Source organism: Marmota flaviventris, chromosome 7 (assembly GCF_047511675.1).
Source record: "Marmota flaviventris isolate mMarFla1 chromosome 7, mMarFla1.hap1, whole genome shotgun sequence".
NCBI classification, from domain to species: Eukaryota; Metazoa; Chordata; class Mammalia; order Rodentia; family Sciuridae; genus Marmota; species Marmota flaviventris.
The window spans coordinates 55,837,811-55,860,155 of record NC_092504.1 but is presented as its reverse complement, the minus strand read 5'-3'; the positions used below and the strand labels follow the sequence as shown (position 1 = coordinate 55,860,155).

Below are 22,345 nucleotides of genomic sequence, written 5' to 3'. Positions count from 1 at the left end.
CATCTACAACTAAAAAAATATTACAAAAAAAAAAAATCCAAGAAGATTTATGATTGCTTTCTTAGTGGTAGGGATGCAGGGAAATGAGCACTACTTCACTAGTATCGGGAACACAATTTATGGGGTAGAGAGTAATCATACACCTGACACATGCTAATTCTTAAAAGGTCTCTATGCCAGGCATGACACTATCTCAAAATGAAAAATAAAAATGGCTATGGATATAGCTAAGTGGTAAAGTACCCTGTTATCATCAGGGTGTCTAGTTGGGATCCCAAGTCCTTGGTGCCCCAAAGAATTGGGCAAGGCACACACAAGTAACAGGCAAAGTACAGATTTATTGAAGGTAAAAGTAGAAATAGCACTCCGGAAGGTAGAGTGGAGTGGGCTGAGCAAGAGATGAGGGGTTCAAGGCTCTGATGTCTGGAAATAAGTCTTATATAAATGTCGAAATAAGTCTTATATAAATGTCTTATATGTTGAGCTGTGAAGCAGTTTCTTCCTTATACTGATCTGATTAAAGACCTTACCCCATTTGCCCCCATTGGTTACCTTAGGATACCTGATTAGATTATTTGCAATTTTCTCCTATTGGTTACTTTAGAAAACCTAATTAGAATGTCCAATTTACCCGTTGGTCATTTTAAAATACTGAAGCAGTAGGCAAGAGTTGTCATGGTGATAAGTTCTCAGTGGGGGAGCCATCATGGTAATGGGACTTATCCTAAACAGGAACATGACTATATGACTGTCTCCCCTGTCCTGTCCTCCAGTGGCATCCTTCTTATACCCTGCCTCCACTATCCTGGTATCCCTGAACTCTACCTAACACACTCCTGTACTCCAACCCTAGTACATACTATAGGAAATAAGGAAGGAAACAAAAGTCTCTATAAGGTCTCTATAAAACTGTGTAATAGGAGCTAGAATTGTGGCTCAGTGGCAGAGCACTTGCCTAGAATGTGTGTGAGGCACTGGGTTGGATCCTCAGCACCACATAAAAATAAATAAAGGTATTTAAAAAATGTGTGATAATGGCCCAATAAACAGATGTTCCAAATCTTTCTGTGCACAGTAGCCACCTTTTTATATTTTCCCTAAAATCTTTATGAGGGAAAATTAATCAGAACAACAACAAATCAGTCACACCCCCACCTTGTGCCATGAAAAAAATGAAATTATTGATATGTTTAAAAAACTGTTTTTTTGATGCTATATAATTTATACTAGCCACTATGCTACAAGGTAACAATTAAAAACAAACAGTATTAAGGGTTGGGGAGGTAGCTTAGTGGTACAGCATCTGCCTAGAATGTGTGAGGCCCTAGGTCCATCCCCAGCACAACAACAACAACAAAAAAAATTTTAAGTAAAAAACAAATAGTTTTTGCAACTTCAAGGGAACCACATAACAGGGATCACAGTTACCTTTTCAAAAAAGGATATAATAAGGACTATGAAGAGCATGGAAATGGTATCTAACAAACTGAAGGGGACACAGGCCAGGAAAAGAGTTGGATCCTAAACTAAAAAAATGGGTATGAGGAGAAAAGCAGTCTAGCTAGAATAACAGGAATAGCATTTACAAAGGCAGGCTGTCTTTGGAGAAATTCAAATTGAAAAAAAAAAATGCAAATGAAATAGCTGAGTACAGTTAAAGAGGTAAGTCATTGTACAAAGGCACAGATGAGGCTGGAGTGAGTGGTAAGCAAACAATATGGAGATCCTCTGCCTGGAGTTTGGCCAAACACTTCCAGCCCATTCCAGTCTCTACCTGAAAAGCCCAAATGAACTGAAGGAAGGGGGTGGGTCAAAGGATTCAGCCACCTCCTATCCTTATTTAAGGGAAAAAAAAAAAAAAAAAAATCTCAGTGCTAGAGATAAGCAGCAGTGGCAGCAGCACCAAGAACAAGCAAAATAGGCCCATGAATCCACCCAATAAAAACTGTCTCTACCTAAAAATACAGAAGCACAAATCTGCAAAATTGCTCCTGTTTTGAATAAATTAATATACTATACACATTTTTATGACTATTATCAATATTGGCTGCAACTACTGAACACATACATCTAATTCAGAAGTTTGTAGATTTGTGTGAAACATCAAGGATCTTTAACCACCAAAGGTGAGCTTGAAACTAGTGAATTAAAACAACTATTCAAAACAGTTTGTTCAGGGATTAAGGCTATAGCTCAGTAGCAGAGCTACTTGGTTGGATACTTAGCACTGCATAAAAATAAACAAATAAAACAAAGGCATGCTGTCCACCTACAACTACAAAAAAATTTTTAAAAATTAAAAAAAGTTCATCCACATAACATGTTGGTCTTCATTTTAAGATTCTCAAAGGCAGAGATCACATCTTACTTATTTCTGAAGCCCACTTTCTCCCCACCCCCACCTCCACTAGTACCTGGCCCTTGACTTTACACATAGGAGGTGTCAAAAAATGTTTCATGCATTATGCAATAATGCTAAGTGTTCATAAGATAGCTAAACAAAATCTGAAGTGTGAAAAAGTTCAGAAGTAGGCTTGGGAATTTCACAAGCAAGGATGATGACAGTGTTTACACAGGACTCTTTGTTTTATTAAATGCTTTCATTTAATAAAACATTATTGTCATTCAATGCACACATTGACCTAACAGAGTAAGCATTCCTTTCGCCAGTATACAGAGGAAACTGAAGCTAAGGAATTATGTCATATGCCCAAGGTCCCATGTCAGAGACAAACCAACGACTCTAAAACCCAGGTCTCACTCATAGATAGGTCACTCTTCTATGACAATCTTCAGTTAATTAAAAAGTACATAAATAAGCTGGGCACAGTGGCATATGTGTGTTACCCAGGGACTCAGGAACCTGAGGCAGGAGAATCCAAGTTCAAGGCCAGCTTTACCAACTTAGCAAGGCCCATATCAAAATAAAAAATAAAAAAAGGGCTGGGAGGTTAGGTTGTGACTCAGTGGTTGAGTGCTTGCCTAGCATGCGTGAGGCACTGGATTTGATCCCCGGCACCACATAAACATAAAAACAAAATAAAAATAAAGGTATTGTGTCCATCTACAACTAAAAACAAAAAAAATTTTAAAAAGGAGAGGGGGTGGACTGGGGATGGAGCTCAATGGTTAAGTGCCCCTGAGTTCAATCCCCAAAATTAATATTAAATCAAAAAAGTAAATAAATAGGGCTTGGATTGTGGCTCAGTGGTAGAGCGCTAGCTCAGCACGGGCGGGACCCGGGTTCAATTCTCAGCACCACATAAAAATGAAGGCATTGTGTTGTGTCCATCTACAAAAAAGATATTATCTCTCTTTCTCTCTTTAAAAAAAAAAAAAAAAGTAAATAAATAAATTTGCCAAGAAATATCCTCACATGCTATAAAATAAAATGGTGAAAAAAACTCTCACAAAACAGTCCAGAAGGTGAAATTATAATTACAAGTATGCAAAGGCAATAGGGGACCTATACTGGCCCACTAAGGGGCCTCAAAAGACTCCTGTCAAGGACAAAGGTAAGTTTATATTGAATCCCAAAGATTTGCCAAGGATGGTGGCTCAGTGACTAGGGACACGGAGGCAGGAGGATCACAAGTTCAAAGCCAACCTCGGCAACTTAGGGAAGCCCTACGCAACTTAATGAACCCTGCCTTAAATAAAAAAAATAAAAAAGGATGGAGGATGTGGCTCAGTGGTTAAGCACCCTTAAGTTCAGTTTCCAGTACCAAAAAAGAAAAAAAAAAAAAAAGAATTTCAATTCCAAGGATTTTTCTTCTTTATTTTGAGTAAAAGCTAGAGAACTTAGATAACACAATGAGTTGTATACAATAGGTTTGTATATGAATGTATCCAACAAGCAAACATAAAGGATGTCTAGACTTTGACTATAATTGTGTATGAAATTACAAAATAGTCAATAAATTCTGAAAAGCAGGAAACATTAAGGCTACATACCCTGAGCATATATCAACACAATTAGAAATTAGCAATAATAGTTAACAAAAAAACATTTTTAAAGAATTTCTACAGGGGGCTGGGGTTGTAGCTCAGTGATAGAGTGCTTGACTGGCATGTGAGGCACTGGATTCGATTCTCAGCAACGCCTATAAATAAATAAAAATAAAGTTCCATCAACAACTAAAAGAAGTATATTTGAAAAAAAAAAAAAGAAGAATTTCTACATAGGGGACTGGGGCTATAGCTTAGTGGCAGAGCATTTGCCTAGCACGTGTAAGGCACTGGGTTCGATCCTCAGTACTGCATAAAAATAAACAAGTAAAACAAAGGTATTATGTCCATAGATAACTACAAAAAAAAAGTTTTTAAATAATTTCTACATAAATGTTAATGAATCATTTAAATCAATATACAGGTACCCACCATTTACTGCTGAGTAATTGGAAGATCTTTCAAATCACCTAAGATCACATTAAAACACATTCTAATCCAGGGTTGGGGGCCTAAAATCTTACATTTCTAACATACTTGTAGGTGGTGCTGAAACTCCACATTTTAAGGGTCTAAAGCACACTTCTCAAGGATTATAGTTATATAGAAATGTTGATACCCTTAGTCTGGGGGTGCCTTCTGTCATCAGGGGGCCAAGAACAGTTTTCTGCCACATAAAATGAAAGTACTTTTTTTTCCTAAATATCAAATGACATAAAAAAAGGTAAAGATGGGCTGGGGATGTGGCTCAAGCGGTAGCGCGCTCGCCTGGCATGCGTGCGTCCTGGGTTTGATCCTCAGCACCACATACAACCAAAGATGTTGTGTCCGCCGAAAACTAAAAAAATAAATACTAAAATTCTCTCTCTCTCTCTCTCTTTTTAAAAAAAAAAAAAAGGTAAAGATATCTCTAATTATAGTTATCACTAGACAATTTAGTTTCAACACCTTATAATTATGTTCCCACTTGAGAGAAAGCTAAAAATTGACAGAACTCAATTAAGACACATTTTGGTTCCAAATGTCTAGCCATTTAGAAATATATATTTTGGTAAAGACTGGTTTTAACTACAATTAGAAATTTTTTTTAAATTTCATTCTTGATGGTTTACCATTTTTTAAATAAACTGAAAAGGTTAGCTAGGCACAGTGGCACACACCTTTAATTCCAGCTACTTGGGAGACTTGAGGCAAGAGGATCACTTGAGCCCAGGAGATCAGGGTCAACCAAGGCAACAAAGCAAGACTCAGGCTCAAAAATACATGTGTGTACGTTGTGTGTGTGCGCACACGCGCACACAATAAGGTTGAAAGGACTGATTAAAGGGCTGAAAAATCTTGACTGATAAAACCCAAAAAGGGAGTCCATAACAATAAGTTAGTGATACAAGCAGCAAGCCTCCTCATATTTATTAACTCAAAATTTCCATTTCTAAGAGTTTAAAATAAGAGCCAACTGAATATTTGGTAGGGTGAGGGGAAGTGATGGTAGAAATGGAACCACATGTATATGAGTGAAAACCAGGGGAATTTTTTAACAAAGAACGATTTCAATAGTTAAATCTAATGTCACAGGGCTCCAGCAAACACAAATGGGTTCTTTAAAGAGCAAGAGGGTCATATAGTGCCCTATCAGTCTGGAACTTGAGCTGCAACAGAGGTGCCAGAAAAATTGCCTTAAAATACATTTTCCCCTACTATTTCTATTTATTCTTCATGTTATACCATTACTTAGTTCAACAAAGGAACACATACAAAAAAAAAAATACTCCTAATACTCGATACTATAATAGTACAACTACTGAACTATTCTCATCAAATTTTAATTTGAGAGCAACAAAAGGACTTAGGCAGAAAGATAAAACAAGAGTAGTAATAAAAGAACATTTAACCTTTCCATTACAAATAATAGCAATAAGGCTACTTGGCTGTGACATAATTAGGAATAGTACCCACATAATGTTTGCTTCCCTTTCAAGTCTTGCTTTTAAGTTCTAACCTCAGAAAATCAGAGTACCCTTGGTATGCACCATACTAAGCCTACAGAAATTGGCTATAATTTAAGTAATCAGAAATGGTGACTGTTTAAAAAAGGTTGTCATTAATCATCACACTGTTTAAATTTGGTATCACTATTGTATATATCTACAATTTATTGAACTTAGGCCTTTTATATTCAGTATCTCTAATGCTTCCAAAATTTCTAGAGTATTGGCCCCAAACACAAGATTATAGTAAGAAAAAAAAAAAAAAAAAAACTGACCTCTGTCACACAAGTACATACATAACTAAGTCTCAAACTGCTTTCATCCTAAAATTGCTGTAGCAGGGGCCCACTCATGCCCCAAGGAAAGGAGCTGGGGCAGTAATAGTGTTTGGACAACAGCTGGAGGTAAGGTTATAAGGAGTATGGCCAGGCAAGGTCAAGAGTGTGTGTGTGTGTGTGTGTGTATAGAGAGTGTGCAAGCAATAGCATATGCACGTGCATAAGTATCACATTTCCCAAATAATAAAGGAGGAAGTAAAAAAACATGGAAATGGCAAAGGTTAGAATGAACCCTATGCTATTGGTTTGAAATAGGTAAGAGTGGTTTGAACTCATTTAATAGATACTGATAAAGATTTTTAAAATGTGGAAATAAATGCATGTGGGTATGTATTCTCTAGCAGTATCCAATAAGAAGGTGTAGGAATAGCAACATATCTATAGTAATGAGCATATCTATCACCTAGATTTTGGCTTCTAAATACTATTCTCCACTGAACAGGTTCTTAAACGTCATATCCTGGAATAAGGCAGAGAAAGTATCAGTTAAACATGGAATATCTTGTGCCAGAAAGTAAGAATGTACCCTTAGAAAAAGGGAAACAAGGTGGGCACAGTAGGGCATGCCTGTAATCCTAGCTACTCAGGAGGCTAAGGCAGGAAGATTCCAAGTTTGAGGTCAGCCTCAGTAACTTAGTGAGATACTGTCTTAAAATAAAAATTAGAGGGGAAGGGGATGGGGTTATAGCTCCGTGGTAGAGTGCTTGCCTAGCATATGTAAGGCACTGAGTTCAATTCTCAGCACCACATATAAATAAATACAATAAAGGTCTATGAACAACTAAAAAATTTTTTAAAAAATTAAAGTGGAATTTTAAAAAGGGTACGAGCAGGGGGACTGGAGATGTAGCTCAGGAATAAAGTTTGATTACTAATACTGAAAAAAGGGAAAGAAAAGGAAGGAAACAAGTCAAAAGGACACAGACTCAGTATGAATAGGGTTTCTACTACCCAGAACTTTAACAATTTTGAGCATCATAATAACATAAAAGGTAGTTAGAGTCTAATTCATTGAATAAGAGGAATTATGTGTCCACATTTTCTTAGTCAGTTTGGGCTGGGTAATTTCCAAAATCCAAAACTTATTGCTCACAGTTCTGGAGGCGGAGCAATACAAGATTAAGGTATCAGCAGATTTAGTGTCTGGTAAGTGCCCATTTCTTAAATGTGGTAATTTCTATGTGTACTCAAGTGTCAGAAGGGCAAAGGGGTTAACAAGCTCCCAGACCTCTTTTATAAGGGCACTAATCACCTCCAAAGGCCCTACCTTCTAATTTTATACACACATTGGTGATTAAATGTTAATGAATCAGACGCAGCTATCCAACTCCTCAGCTTATACCCAAAGGACTTAAAACCAGCATACTACATGGACACAGCCATATCAATGTATTTGGGGCAGGAACATCATGGAAGCACAATTCACAATAGCTAAATTGTGGAACCAACCCAGATGCCCTTCAGTAGATGAATGGATAGGGAAACTTTGGTATATATATTCACAATGGAACATTACTCAGCCTTAAAAGAGAATAAAATCATGGCATTTGCAGGTAAATGAAGAGAGTTGGAGAATATAATGCTAAGTGAAGTAAGCCAATCCCCCAAAACCAAAGGCCAAATGTTTTCTTTGATATGAGGATGTTGACTCATAATGGTGATGGAGGGGGAGCATGGGAGGAATGGAGAAACTTTAGGTAGGGCAAAGGGGAGGGAGGGTAAGGGAGTAGGAATGATGGTGGAATGAGTTAGACATCATTACCCTAAGTACATATAAGAAGACACAAATGGTGTTAAAATACTTTGTGTATAATCAGTGACTTGAAAAATTGTGCTCAATATGTGTAATATGAAATGAGCTGCATTCTGCCATCGTGTATAACAAATTAGAATAAATAATTTTAAAAGGGAAAAAAGAATTAAGAAATGAATGGTAAAAAAAATTTTAATGAATCAATTTTAGAAGAACAAAACATTAAGATCATAAAACAAACTGATATTGTAAATAAATTAATGGGAAGAAGAATAAGTTCTTCCTTACAATAAAAGTACTTACTAAATAAATTCAGAAGCAACTACAAAATTAGTGATCATCATAGTAATAATTTCAAATGAGAAGTCTCACTGGAAATAAAAACCAGTGGTGAAAATGAAATAAGGATTATTACATATAGTATCAAAATATCTCATAAAATATTAATTACAAAGAGAAAAAAAAAAGCTAAAATAACTTTAAAGGGCAGAATCCTGACACCTTATCAAACTGTCAAAGTTAACATCAATAATAGTGGACAAGTAGGCACTTTGTGTACCTGATAAGATGAAATAAGAAAAATATGCATCACTTCCATGATATTCCTGCCCCAAATACCTAAATGCACAAGGAAACATCAGACAAACTCAAATTGAGCTGACAATCTACAAAACAACTGACAGTATTCCTCAAAGCAGTAAAGGTCATTAAAGTCAAGGAAAGACTGAGGAAATATTTCAGCTGAAGAATACTACAGGACTAAGGCTGTAGCTCAGTGGTAGGGCACCAGCCTAGTATGTGTAAGGACCTTCATTTCACTCCCAGAACTGAAAGGGATGGAGAGGAATTTGCAACGGACATGTAACTGAGTAAAAAAAAGGATTCAAATTGGATCCTTTTGTTGAGGATAACATTGTTAGTACAACAGATGGGGTCTCTGAAAAAGGAATATATGGAAATTCTTTGTGTTATTCTCTACTGAATTTGGAAAACTTTCAAAGTAAAATTTTAATCATTTCTGCAATAAACAGATTTTATATCTACACTTTATATTTAATTATATGTACTGTAAAGAAATAGTCTTAGGTGAGTGCTATAGTCTGAACATGGGTAGTGTCCCTCAAACGTACACATGCTAAAGGACTGATCCTCTCAGTGGCACTATTGGGAGGCAGTAGGACCTTTGGAAAAGGGGCAATTGGGAAGTCCTTACATCACTGGGGGTGTGCCTTTAAAAGGGATTTATTGGACCCCACCTGCTCCTTTCTTCTCTGTGCTTCCTGTCCTGAGATGTGAATTTTTGCTCATGCATGTGTGCCCCACCACTGCCACCTGCTGCCCTCACCAAACTGAGCCTATGCAGGTGCCATGCCTTCGAACCTCCAAAACTGTAAACTAATAAACTTCTTCTCTTTATAAGTAAGTTTCCTCAGGTATTTCCTTATAGTAAGACAAAGCTAATGCATTTAGTAAACACAAAAATGGAAATGTGAGACAAAAAGGAGTTTTTAAAAGCTCTCTACAAGATTTGATTTGGCATTAAGTTAACTGGTTCCATTATTTTATATTTTTCAAGAAGTAACATATAAGCCAGGTGGTATACACCTACAATCTCAGCTACTAGGGAGGCTGGGGCAGGAAAATCAAGTTCAAAGCCAGCCTAAGCAACTTAGCAAGGCCATAAGTAAACTAGCAAGATCCTGTCTCAAAAATTAAAATGGGCTATGAACGTAGCTCAGTTGTAGAACACCGCTGGGTTCAATCGCCAGTACCAAAAAAAATAAAAAAGAAATAACATATACCCATTTTGCCTCACTACCTCCTAATCAAATATACAACTGAAGAGCAATACTACATGTGCTTTTATAAATTGGAAAATATAAAATACAAAAATTCTGCAACTGCTGAGTACACTGGCATATGCCTGTAATCCCAGTGGCTCAGGAGGCTGAGGCAGGAGGATCGTGAGTTCAAAATCATCGTCAGCAAAAAGTGAGTTGCTAAGCAATTCACTGAGACCCTGTCTCTAAATAAAATACAAAATAGGGCTAGAGGTGTGGCTCAGTGGTCAAGTGTCCCTAAGCTCAATCCCCGGTACCCACCCTCACCCCAAAAAAACCCTGCTACTGCAGTTAGGAGAAAAAGTCAATAATGGTAGTAGTAATTACATGTTGATTTTATACTCAGGAATATCAAACAGAAACAATTTTATGTTAGATGAGAAAAGTAAATCAGGTATCTGCAATTCCCCAAACTACCATCTGAAAAGGTGACTATACTTACTTATACTACCCCCTCCCAAAAAAACATATTAAATAATTTTGTCAGATAAGAAAACAGAAGGATAACACTTGGTCAAGACACTCAAAATGATGTTGTCAAAGTATATGTACTGCTATAAGAAATTTACAAGTGAAAAACATGTTCTAGATATAGTAGAGATGCATTTGTATATTTGTGACAAATTATCCATGTGTATAATGTGACAAAAGATTAAGAAAAGTTATATCCTAAAATATGAACTACAGTTACTCTGAAGGTGAGATTATGAATTATTTGTATTTTCTTCTTTTCTATCAGTATTTTGTGATTTCTTCAACAGACAGTTTACTTTTTTACATTAAAAATAGAAGGTAAGGGCTGGGTTGAGACTCAATGATAGAGTGCTTTCTCAGCATACATAAGGCCCAAGTTCAGTCCCCATCACTAAAAACATTAAAAAAAAAAAAAGGAATAAAGGAAACATTTTTAAAATAATTTTAAAGTATTACTTAAGTTTCTACTTTCTCTTCTACTACTGAATTGGTGAATCTCAGAAAAAAGATCCAGTAGTGACAATGACACCTGGTAGCACTGAAACATAGAATGCTCTTAAAAACAAGGCCTAGGAGAGGTGAAGGGAAAAGGGCCTATTTGCATTATCATAAGGCAATTTCTCCGTACCAGTTTTCCCCATTTATAAAATGGGATTCCTACTAGTTATTGAACTGAGTTCATTATTTATGTAAAGCACTTAGTGCCTGGCATTCAGCAAGGTATTATTTTATTATTTATTATCAACTTATTTTACAAGTGAGGACCCTAAAGCACTAAAATCAGTTAAATCATTCAAAAAGATATTGCTTTGGTTTTTGCTGTTGTTGTTTGCAGGTGGGGCTGGAGGAGAAAGAAAAGGGAGTAGAGGGAAGAAAGGGAAACAGACAGACACATATAAACTAGGCTGAAATCCTAAGTTGCTAGTGTGATAAAAGACAAATGGAAGTGCTCAATAAATATTTCCTTCCTTCCTTCCTTCCCCAACACATTTGCATTTCTTCCTGTACAGAAATAGGCCTGGTTTAGGGGTGAGGCTGCCGCTCAGTGGTAGCGTACTTGCCTGGCATGTGTGAGGCACTGGGTTCAATTCTCAGCACCACATGTAAATAAATTAAATAAAGGTCTATCAACAACTAAAATATATATATTTAAAAATTTCTTTAAAAAGAAAAAAAGAAGAAATAGACCTGGTTTACATTTATTCTCACCCCTAGATCACCTTTTTTAAAACTTCCACTTAAAAGTATTAATTTTAACTATATTCTGACCAAGTAGTATTCACTAAGAAAGCACACCTTGGTCTCTTCCATGTCAATCGTTTTTGTGGAATCCCATCATTCAGAAAAGGCAATGCCAGAAACAAAGAGAATACTTAATATACTTTCTGAATGATTGCTAAAAAATTACTTTTATCTTAAATTTCCCTATATTGTATATGCATAACATGTCAAGAGAGGAAAACTTTTTTAAGAGACTGGGTTCCAAATCAATGATTAGGTTAGCAATCTTAAATTGATCATTTTGTCTCTTTAGAAAAAAAGGTAAATAGGCTATGCTACTGGTAGACCACATCTAACTTCAAAATTCTACAGCTTCTTGTACAAACTGGAAAATGGACAATTCACAGGCAATTTCATGCCTCAACTATGTTTTCTTTGACGGAAACGTCCCATTTCCCCTTGCTCTCTTAGAGAACTTATTCACCTTCCACTAAATACCACCCATTTCTTCCATAAAACCTTTCTACAACCTAAACAGAACAAAATTGCTCCCAACACTTTGGGCCCCCTGATTATATTACACCAATATAGGTGATGACTTTGATATCTACTGTCTCTGTAGTCCCCACATCTTGCACAATGTCTGGCTTGCAGCAAATGCTGAGGATGTGTTTAAAGATTTAAATATACAAAGTTAAGTTAAATTCCTGTGATGTTTTTGTATCCACCATCTGGGATTTTAGCTTAATTTGAAGATATACAGAGGCCAATGTGCAGCAAAACCAAAGCTTTGCAGTGCACACACACATACGCAATGCAAACTTATCTTGAGCATTTGTACAAAAGCTACACAAAGGTATTAGTCTTGCAGATATCTGGGCACCCTTGAGAATTATTATCTTAAGCTACCGTAACTCCCTACCTTAAAACCTCTTCACCCTGCTAAACTCTATTTCGTAATCTTTATAATCTTCTTCCAACTATAATTACTAATGGTCACTTACCAGAATACAAGCTCCACTAAAACAGGAATTTTTGTCTGTCTTGTCACAATATCCAGTGTTGGCATCAGTACCTGACACAGTAAAAGCTTTTTTTTTTTTAAATCAATAATTCTCTTATCTTACAGCCTTCAAGAGTCATGACTCATCTCCTCTATAACCCTATCTCTCACTGACCTATTTCCTCTGCTCTAGCCACTTACTGTAGCCTTCCCAATAAGCTTCTAAGAACTGAAGAAAATTTTTTTTAATATTTATTTTTTAGTTGTAGTTGGACACAATACCTTTATTTCACTTATTTATTTTTATGTGGTGCTGAGGATCAAACCCATGTTCTCACACGTGGGAAGCAAGTGCTCTATGGCTGAGCCCCAACCCCAGCCCCCCTGAAGGAAAAATTTTGTACTTAACTCCTAAACTCAACTTTCTTTGCTATCTGTTGGTACAGAAATAATGTTCAGGAAACTATACCAAATAATAAACAAACAAACAAAACTTTGTTCTTTCACTTCCAATGAATTCACTTTGGATTTAAAACTACTGGTAGACAAAAGCAAAACTAAGAATAACATATTATGTTGTTTTATTTTTTATTGTCAAGCACATGCGCTAAATACATTGAAATTACATTAACTGCTACATGTGACCTGCCTAAAAATTTGTACCCCAAATAGTGCAAACCCTCTATGGTGTTATATATATATCAGTTATAGCAAGATTTTTTTCTTTTTTTTTTTTTTAAAGACAGAGAGAGAATTTTTAATATCTATTTTTTAGTTTTCGGCGGACACAACATCTTTGTTTGTATGTGGTGCTGAGGATCGAACCCGGGCCGCACACATGCCAGGCGAGCGCGCCACCGCTTGAGCCACATCCCCAGCCCACAAGATTTTCTTAAGTAGCTAATATCTTTCAGGAGAAATTAACGAACCCAACACGTTTCTGAATCTATTCAATACCAAGTCATGTATATAAGTACAACATTATTGTATTTATATTCAGAAAATAGCACCACAACCTTCTCCATTCCCCAGTTTCAGCCAAATATGGCTCTTGCCTGCTTGGACAAATTTAGTTTATGAGTTCCCATAGGCAGCATACATGAACATTATCTACATTGCTATTTTGAATTCAGTTTTTAATTTTTTGAGAATAGAATATAGGCAATGTAAAATTACATTCAAGATGAGAATCTTCAAGCTGAGATGTCTGGATATACTGATTAGAATTAAAATACAAAACAAAGAATTAAAGTCATCCAGTACTCCGATCTAGCACTACCTCAATCTGACAAAATCAGAATCAACTTCTAGGATGAACCTCAGATCACAAGTTCAAATGTATCAGGCAGAATAACGCAAAACAGGCCCCTTGTGCCTACTGGAAATAAGAGTAAGTCTGCTGGGCACTTAGCCTTCTATGGTAGCTCATTTTTGCTTAAACACCCTAAAACAGAATTAATTTTCTAAATGTAATCATATGAAAATAAGGGTGAATTAAGTACTTAGGATTCAGATACCAATGTAATGACTAAAAATTATGAGAGGTGAGGAAAAAAGAGTAACCTGAACAGAAAATATTCTTTAAAAGCTATTTTTGCCACAGCAGTAAAGGAGCGTATATGGTGGGTTTACAACTTCCAAGTTTTTTATTAGTTTTCTAAACACGTGGGTGAATCACAATAGTCTTCAAAGGATTTATTCTTCAGGGTATAACCCTCGATTTTCGAGGACCTGCCTCCATAACCATATCTGACCATCCCATCTTTCTGCTTCTCCCTCCCCACCCCCGATCCCCCATCCTCGCCCAAAACTCGTCTGGAATAAAAGATAAGTGATACAATGACCAGCACTAATGTAACGCTAAAACTGGCATTAACAAATGATGTGCAAAACAACACACTATTGGACCTAATCAACCCAGGGCACTCTCGAGGCCCTATTTGGTGGTTGCCTAAACGACAAAACCTGTACTAGTCAGGGAAGGAGGAGAGGTGCCTCAGGGAAACAAGGGGCTATTCCAGATGGCCTTCCCCACGTCCCCAAGCCGTCAGCCAGCAGGCTTGTTTCGGTGTTACCACCACAGGACTTGTCATCCCGACTTCCCACCCCTAAGATCTAAGAGAAAAGTTAAAAGGGTCCTGGTGAAGGGGAAAAGAACGATCCATCTTCTATGCTTGAGACCCAGAAAAGAGCCGTGGGCAGCAGAAACCGGGAGAGGCAACCCAGCATGCGTGGGACACCGGTCATGCGGGAAAGTAGGAGGCATCTAGGAAGAGCGTGCAAAGCAACCGAGGAATAACAGCGAAGGCAGAGATTGGGATGACAGGGAAATCCGGACGCAGACACTGGGGAAAGAGGCTCCTTAGGGCAAGAGGGCCCGGCACGCCGGAGGCGGCGGAGTGGCGGCAGTCAGGCAGTCCCCGGAGCCCGGCTCGGCGGGAACGCCCGGGCCGGGCCGGGCCGGCGCTGGGCCAGGCCGACCCAACTCGGCTTGGCCGAGCGCGGGTGGCGGCTGGGGGCCCGCGGCCCAGGTCGCGCCGGAACAAAGCGGGCGCACAGGGCCTGGCTACTTACAACAAGAAGCTCATGTTGGCCGCGGCGTGAGCTTCGGGCTCGGCGGTCGCGAGGCCTCGCGGCGGTGGCGGCCTTAAAAAAGGGAAAAAAGAAGAAAAGAAAGAAAGGCGAGAGGAAGACGAGGAGAGAAAGAGAAGGGGAGTGCCGGCAGTTCGGCGGCCGCAACTTGCTCAGCTTTGCTAGTTCCTATGGCAGGCAGAGGGGGCGGAAGTGGGAAGCGCACGGCTTGAATCACTTAATGGGAGGGGAAGAAAAGGGAGGCGGGGAAAGGGCCGCCAGCCGGCTCCTCGGAGAACCGCGGCGGAGCAGCTGCCCAAGTCCTCCCCAGCCCCCCGCCGCCCCCACCCCGCGAGCTCTCGCGAGAGCGGCGGCGCCCACCTCCCCGCGGGAGCTGCCGCCCGCGGTCGCTCACCTTCTGGTCACCTTTACAACCCAGGCCGCTTGCGGCCGCTGGGTTCTCCTGTCAGCTGGGTTAAGGGTCCGGGCACAATGCTCGGAGCCTCTCAGCTGCCCCTCAGCAGTCAGGGAGGAAGTGGGCTTCAACTCCAGGATGTCAGGGTCCTGTAGTGAGTGATGAGATACCACCAGAGATTTTTTTTCCAAAGTGAGTGCCCAACAAAAGACAAAAAGTAATGGAATTGCTTTTTCTGCTGGTGTTTAAAAATAGGAGGAAGTTTCGCCAGGTTGGAATGGTTTGGGTGTGGTCCTGCCAAAATAGAAGAAAGTGACTAAGTGGATTTTCAAGGTATCTGTTTTGTTTTGTTTTGTTTTTTTCTTTAGATATTGATGGACCTTTATTTTATTCATTTATTTATATGCAGTGCTGAGAATTGAACCCAGAGCCTCACACTTGCTAGGCAAGTGCTCTACTACTGAGCTACAACCCAGCCCAGGTATCTGTTATTTTTATAGGCACATTTTAAAACCCTGAACTAGGAGGAAATTAGGGTAACTCACTGACCAGGCAAGCTAGGCTGTCATGAGCAGCTGGGGAAACTGAGTTAGCCAAGGAGAGCTGAGGTCAGTCCATCTTTAACTCCAGCCTGGTAGCCTAGTCATCAGTGGCCACACTGATTAATTTATGGAGCCCATTGTGATACACAAAACGTCCTAGAAGGTAGAAATGATTCAGTCGTACTTATAGAGGGACTTTCGTTCTCACATAGTTAAGGGGCCCAGAACAAGGGTTTATATTCTATTGGTATGATAAAGTTATGTTATTTTATTAAACAAAAAAATGTTGGAATCTACTTCTATTTCTGGAACAGCCTGCTATTCACTGGGATAATTCGAGAAGATTTATAGTCTCAAAATAAAACAGGAGGTCGAGCACGGTGGCACACACCTGTAATCCCAGCAGCTTTTAAATAAAATACAAAATAAATTCGGGGATGTGGCTCAGTGGTCAAGTGCCCCTGAGTTCAAACCCTGGTACACCCCCACCTTCTCAAAAAATAGATGAAGCAAACGTCTGTTTCATAAATATTTCTTTTCCCAGAATAGAATCTAAATCCCATCAAGCCTCTAGATCCCATTTACCAATTTACAGGAAATACAGGGGACAAAAGAATGTAGTAAAGAACGTATTGCAATTATGCCTCTCGCATGCAATCAGCGAAATCTAAACTGTAGGGATATTATACAGAACCTAATTCCTTCAACAAATAAATTGCAAAAAGAAAAATGGAGCTGAAAGAATAACTGTGTTATTCAGCTTTCCATTACTTTGACAATAACTGATAATCAACTAAAAAAGAAGTAAGGATTATTTTGACTCAGGATTTCAGAGGTTTCAGTCCAAGGTCACTTGGCTGGAATGCCTTTGGGTCTGTGGCAAATAGTACATCATAGGAAGCATGTGATAGAGCACGATGCTTACCTCATGGCAGCCAGAAATCAAAGAGAGAGACAGGAAGAAACTGGAGTCCTATCATACCCTTCAAGAGCATGATCCTGAAGACCTAACTCCCTCCCATTGGGCCTCCTGAAGGTTCCACCACCTCCCAGTAGCACCAAGCTGAGGGCCAAGCCTTTAACACGTGGGCCTTTGGGAGATATTCCAGATCCAAACTATAGCAGAAACTTAGAGATCAAAAGAAATGTAAGGAAAAAAAAATCAGCAAATTGATACATGTAGACTCATTTGCATCCTGATTCAAATAAGCAATGTGAAAAACAACATTAACAAATGTTTGTCATTTATGAGATGTTTGAAATGTGGACACTGACTGGATATTTTTGTGGTAATGATGCTGTAGTTATGATTTTTGAGTCCTTGTCTTTTAGAAATATGTACTGAAATATTTACTGATGAAGTAAAATGGCAAGAATTTACTACAGAATAATATGAAATGGGAAAATGAGAGTATAGATGAAATAAGATGGGTTGATAACTGTTGAAGGCAAATAATCAGTAATTGGCATCATTATGTGATGTTGTATACTTTTGTTTAGTTTTTAAATTTTCAAAAAGAAAAACAATAGGCCCTTTTCTGGGGGAAAAAAAAAGTTTGTTAATGATTGGAAATTTAAAATGTGTTGAAAATGAAGAAAAATTTTTATACACTAGACTTTCTTTGCTCTCATGTTACTCAGCTTTTTTTCTGTTTATAGGTAAAGATAGTCATTCACCCATAGAACTAAAAGCAGCCAGGCCTGGTGGCGCACACCTGAGGCAGGAGGATTGCAAGTTTGAGGCCTCTGCAACTCAGCAAAACCCTGTCTCAAAAAATATATTTAAAAGTGGGCAGGGGCTTGCTGATAGTAGGCCCGCCCTGGCCCCTGGGGACTCAACCCCCAGTTCTTTGTTATGCATGTCAATGTGGCCAGCTCACAAGGCCATGACGCAGGCTTGCGGTTCCCTGTTTATCTGCCTCGCACATATGTGTCTCGGGAACATCTTGACCTGTTCGAGCCTCCTGATAGGGGATGGTGACGTGACGGTAACCCAAGGACGCAATTATTACTCTTCCCTCCTCACTTTTGAGTAATTTCCCGCAGCTGTTAAAAAGATATATAAGGGGAACAAATCTGGCAATAAAGCGCGCGCGCACATGCCCCCTCCTGGATGAAGAACCTTGGTGTCCTGTGTATTTTTAACCCCGACGTCCCTCGCCGGACTTGGCTCCGTTAGCCGGACGCGGCAGGGGCTGGATGCGGTTGCGCAGCGTGAGATCCCAGCAGCTGGGAAGGCTGAGGCAGGAGGAGGTTCAAAGCCAGCTTCAGTAAAAGTAAGGTGCTAAGCAACTCAGTGAAACTCTTCTCTAAATAAAATACAAAAGCGGGCTGGAGAAGTGGCTCAGTATTTGAGTGCCCCTAAGTTCAATCCCCAGTACCTCCCTTCCCTGCAAAAACATGGGCAGGGTGGAGTCTAGGGATGTAGCTCAGAGGCAGAGTACCCATGGATAACCAAATAAATAAATAAATAAACAAAAAGTAAATACTATTAATGTCAGAGGGAAGAAATTCTCATTCCAATCCTGCAAATAAATCCACCTCAGAAGTTCTTGAGAAGCTGTTCTCTTCTGATTTGGAAATGTGATCTGACCCTGGTAGAACAGACACCTGACAACAATACTAGAAAAGTTATACCTGGGTAGCAAATCCTGGGTAACCTGATGAAATGCATTATACTGTACAGGAATGTTTTGATTGCATAATTTAGATTGATGTGGTAATTATTTCATCTGAGTTCATTACATAAGACTGTTTTTTTCCAGCTACCATTTATGGACTATTTCTATGGGCCAATAACCTTTAGAACTTGTATATTTTGTCTCAATTTTTTATTTCTTATATTATCCTATGAGGTTGATATTAGGTGTTGTTTTGCCTGTTTTATAGATAAGGAAAGTGGTGCTGAGAGATTATATAACTTGTTCAAGATCAATAAAGTTACTAATAAGTACAATCTGAATTTAGTGAACACCATTTCCCTTCTGTCTCCCTATTATATATTATAATGAATATATTCGAAATGATTTTTGGAATGCTACCCAATCTCACTTCATATAAATAAGAAATTCAACCTGATCCCTATCAATGCTGTTTAGATTTAATTCTATATCTTGTGTCATCAAAGACAAACCAATGTCAATTAAAAATGCTTCTCAAACTGGGCAAAGTGGTACATACCTGTAATCCTAGCTACTAGGGAGAATGAAGCAGGAGAATCACAAGTTTGAGGCCAACCTGGGCAACTTAAGCAAGACTCTGTCTCAAAATAAAATTTTAAAAAGGGCTGGGAATGTAGCTCTGTGCAGGGATTCTTGGGTTCAATTCTTAGGACAGGAGAAGGGGAGTATACTTCTCAAGGATGGATTGATCGGAAAATAATGAAATCACAAAAGTTTGGTTCATGAAACTTGGTCTATCAGTGCATTACTTTGTCACTAAAACCCATAAACCATCAAAACAAAAAACTTCTTAAAGTAATTCTTTGTTTAAAATGGAAGAAAGAATCTTCCATTGACCTCAAAGCTAACGGAATACCCTCTCCATTCTAGCTATTTGTTCTTTGAAGATGGGTTTTGTGCAATAGAATGGCTAGATTTTAGGGAATGATAAAGACACAAACCATTTGTTTATCCACTCAATGTGCATTTGTTGAGTGTTTACTAGTGAAAAAAAATGGGGACTTGGATGTGGGAGGCATAGTCCTTGTCTCATAAATCCTATGTATATCATTGGGAAATACAGATAATCAAATAAATAAAAGCAAAATTCGAAATTGTCTAAGTATCATTGAGGAAAAGGTCCATGTTGTATTTTAGTATATATTATAGGGACTTCACCTATTTTGGGGATAAGAATAGCATAGACATTGATTTTTTTTTTTTTTTTTTGGTGGGGGGAGCCACACTTTAAGAACTTTTTAGAAAGTTCTACTTTCTGTATAATTGTGAGGATCTTAGTCCATAGGGCAAAAATTATAAAAGGCTTCTTGCATGGACCTTGCACTTATTCACTAAATATTGAATTACATTTTTTGATCTTTCAAGTTTTATATTGCCCACAATGAATTGTTTTCTCTGCTAATTTAAAACCACATAGCAACTTGTATAGTGGCTAGTAAGTTGCATGGGAGAAGGAAGGAGGGTCCTTTTTGAGCCTATTCAAAGCTGCTTTTCTCAAATTGATAGGACATTGCCAAGGTCAGAAAGTCTAAAATTAACTCTACCAGCTGTGTTTTGGTTTGCTTCATATAGTTCATGGGCTCAGGGGGCTCAATCTGCTGGGCTTGCTTGCTGCTTCAAACCTCTGCTCTTAAAAAGTTTGTTTGCTTGGAGTGCATGTTGTGCACAAGACATGGTAACTAAGCAGCTTGAAAGTATATGGAAACTAAACAAATAAGTCTGTCCTTGAATCTCATAAAAGTCTAGCAACAATGTAGGGGGATGAAGGAGTCACTGCTGAGTTTGTCAGATGAGCAGCTTAACTTTTAACCTTGCTGAAGTTTCCCAGAGAGCAGGCTGCTGATGTGCTGTCAAAGATCAAGAGATGATGATGATGTCGTTTTAGGGAGCCTTTTTTTTTTTTTTTTTGAGTCCACCCATCTCCACAAGGTCCTTTAACTTGAAGGATCATATATAGACATAAAGAGTATCCCAACTGGGTGCAACTTAAAAATATCCTAGGAATCAGCAGCTGTTATTTTCACCCACACAGATTCTCAGTTGGCTTAATTAAATATTTCTTAAGAGCTGTAGCCCTTTTAAGTTTTACCCCAGGTACTTATGCTGCATCCCCTACTCCATTGCCTTCCTCAGAAACAAAAGGCAGAGTGGAGGAATGAAAAAGATCAGTAAAAAACACTGCAGTGTTGGCATCAATGTAAATAATGAAATGTGGAAGTCAGATCTCTGTGCATGGTTTTGAATTCCTGCTTATAAGACTGCTGGAATTCAAGGTCCCCTAGCCATCTCTAGTCATGGCCATTTGTTCTCTCTTGCCTGTAGCCATTACCACACCCACTTCTTGGCATCTCTTTCTTGTTTTCCATAGTTGTCATAGTCATAACCATAGCAACCTGAGCAGGCCACAATCCTCTTATAGCTGGAGACACAAGATACTGCTTTATACATCATAATTACCCTGTCCTGCACCAACAAGAATCTGGTCCCAGATAGTCAAACCATTTATTTTGCCTCAGGAGAAATAGTCTAACCCTACCTAAATATCACTATCCTTGATAAGGCATCAAAGCAACCAGGAAGCACCCACAGGGCAAAAAACTAAGTACTTAGTACCACCTTGAAATTTAACCAACTTCCAAATCCCTTATTTATAGACTGAACTCTGGTTTCACATGAATCATTTTATTTGAATACAGAATAAAATACAAATGAAAACTGTAATAGAAAGGAAGATTTCTTATCCAAAATTGAACTTTTTTAAAGGAAGGGATCTTGTAGTGCATCCCTCTCTCTCTCTCTCTCTCTCTCTCTCTCTCTCTCTCTCACACACACACACACACACACACACACACACACACACAATACTGGGGATGGAACCCAGAGGCACTTAACCATTGAACCACATCCCCAGCCTTTTTTTGTATTTTATTTTGAGACAAGAGTCTCACTGAGTTGCTTAGGACCTTGCTTTGAACTCACGATCCACTTGCTTCAGCCTCACAAACCACAGGGATTACAAGCATGTACTACCATGCCTGGCTCTTGTAGTAAACTTCTTTTAAGAGAAATGTCTGACACCTTCCCAGAGATTCAGTCAGTTCATCAGTCAGTAACGTTTAATAAACACCTACCACAAATCAGTTTCCATGTTAAGAGTGAGAATTCAAAAGAAATACACATCATAACCTCAAGGAATTCATTTCTAGCAGCAGAAACTGGAATAGAAATCTTACAGAAAAAATAATCCCTCTTATAATAGGATTATATGCAAAGGGCTACAGGACACTAACTAGTGAAAAGAGGTTACTTTGAGAAAGATAAGGATCAAGGAGAGTTTTACCAAAAAAGCTGTCATAAGAGGTTAGTAGATCTTCGCCAAGTAAAGAAGGGGTGATGGAAAGTAAAGGCAGAGAGAAGGCACTGCAGAAAGAATGCAACAATGTAAAGCTCAGGGGCATAAAAATACATATATAAACCAAGAGTAGTAGTACATTCCTGTAACCACATACCCAGGAGGCTGAAGCAGGAGAATCATAAGTTCAAGGCCAGCCTCAGCATATTAGTGATACT

At 38.6% G+C, this 22,345-nt stretch overlaps 1 protein-coding gene and 1 long non-coding RNA gene across 2 annotated transcripts in view; one reads left to right on the top strand and one right to left on the bottom strand.

Moving 5' to 3' along the window:
* The window catches only part of Mob1b (MOB kinase activator 1B), a 59,796-nt gene extending 44,341 nt beyond the window's left edge, over positions 1-15,455 (bottom strand). Inside the window, exon 1 of the mRNA XM_027950903.2 lies at positions 15,141-15,455. Coding sequence (XP_027806704.1) covers positions 15,141-15,154 — 14 coding nt within the window. The 5' untranslated portion in view covers positions 15,155-15,455. The remainder of the gene's footprint in view (positions 1-15,140) is intronic.
* Positions 15,456-15,565: 110 nt separating this feature from the next.
* Positions 15,566-18,216, top strand: LOC139706504 (uncharacterized). Its single transcript, XR_011708126.1, has 2 exons — positions 15,566-15,885; positions 17,754-18,216. It is a non-coding gene; the product is annotated as an uncharacterized lncRNA (long non-coding RNA).
* The last annotated feature ends 4,129 nt before the right edge of the window (positions 18,217-22,345 follow it).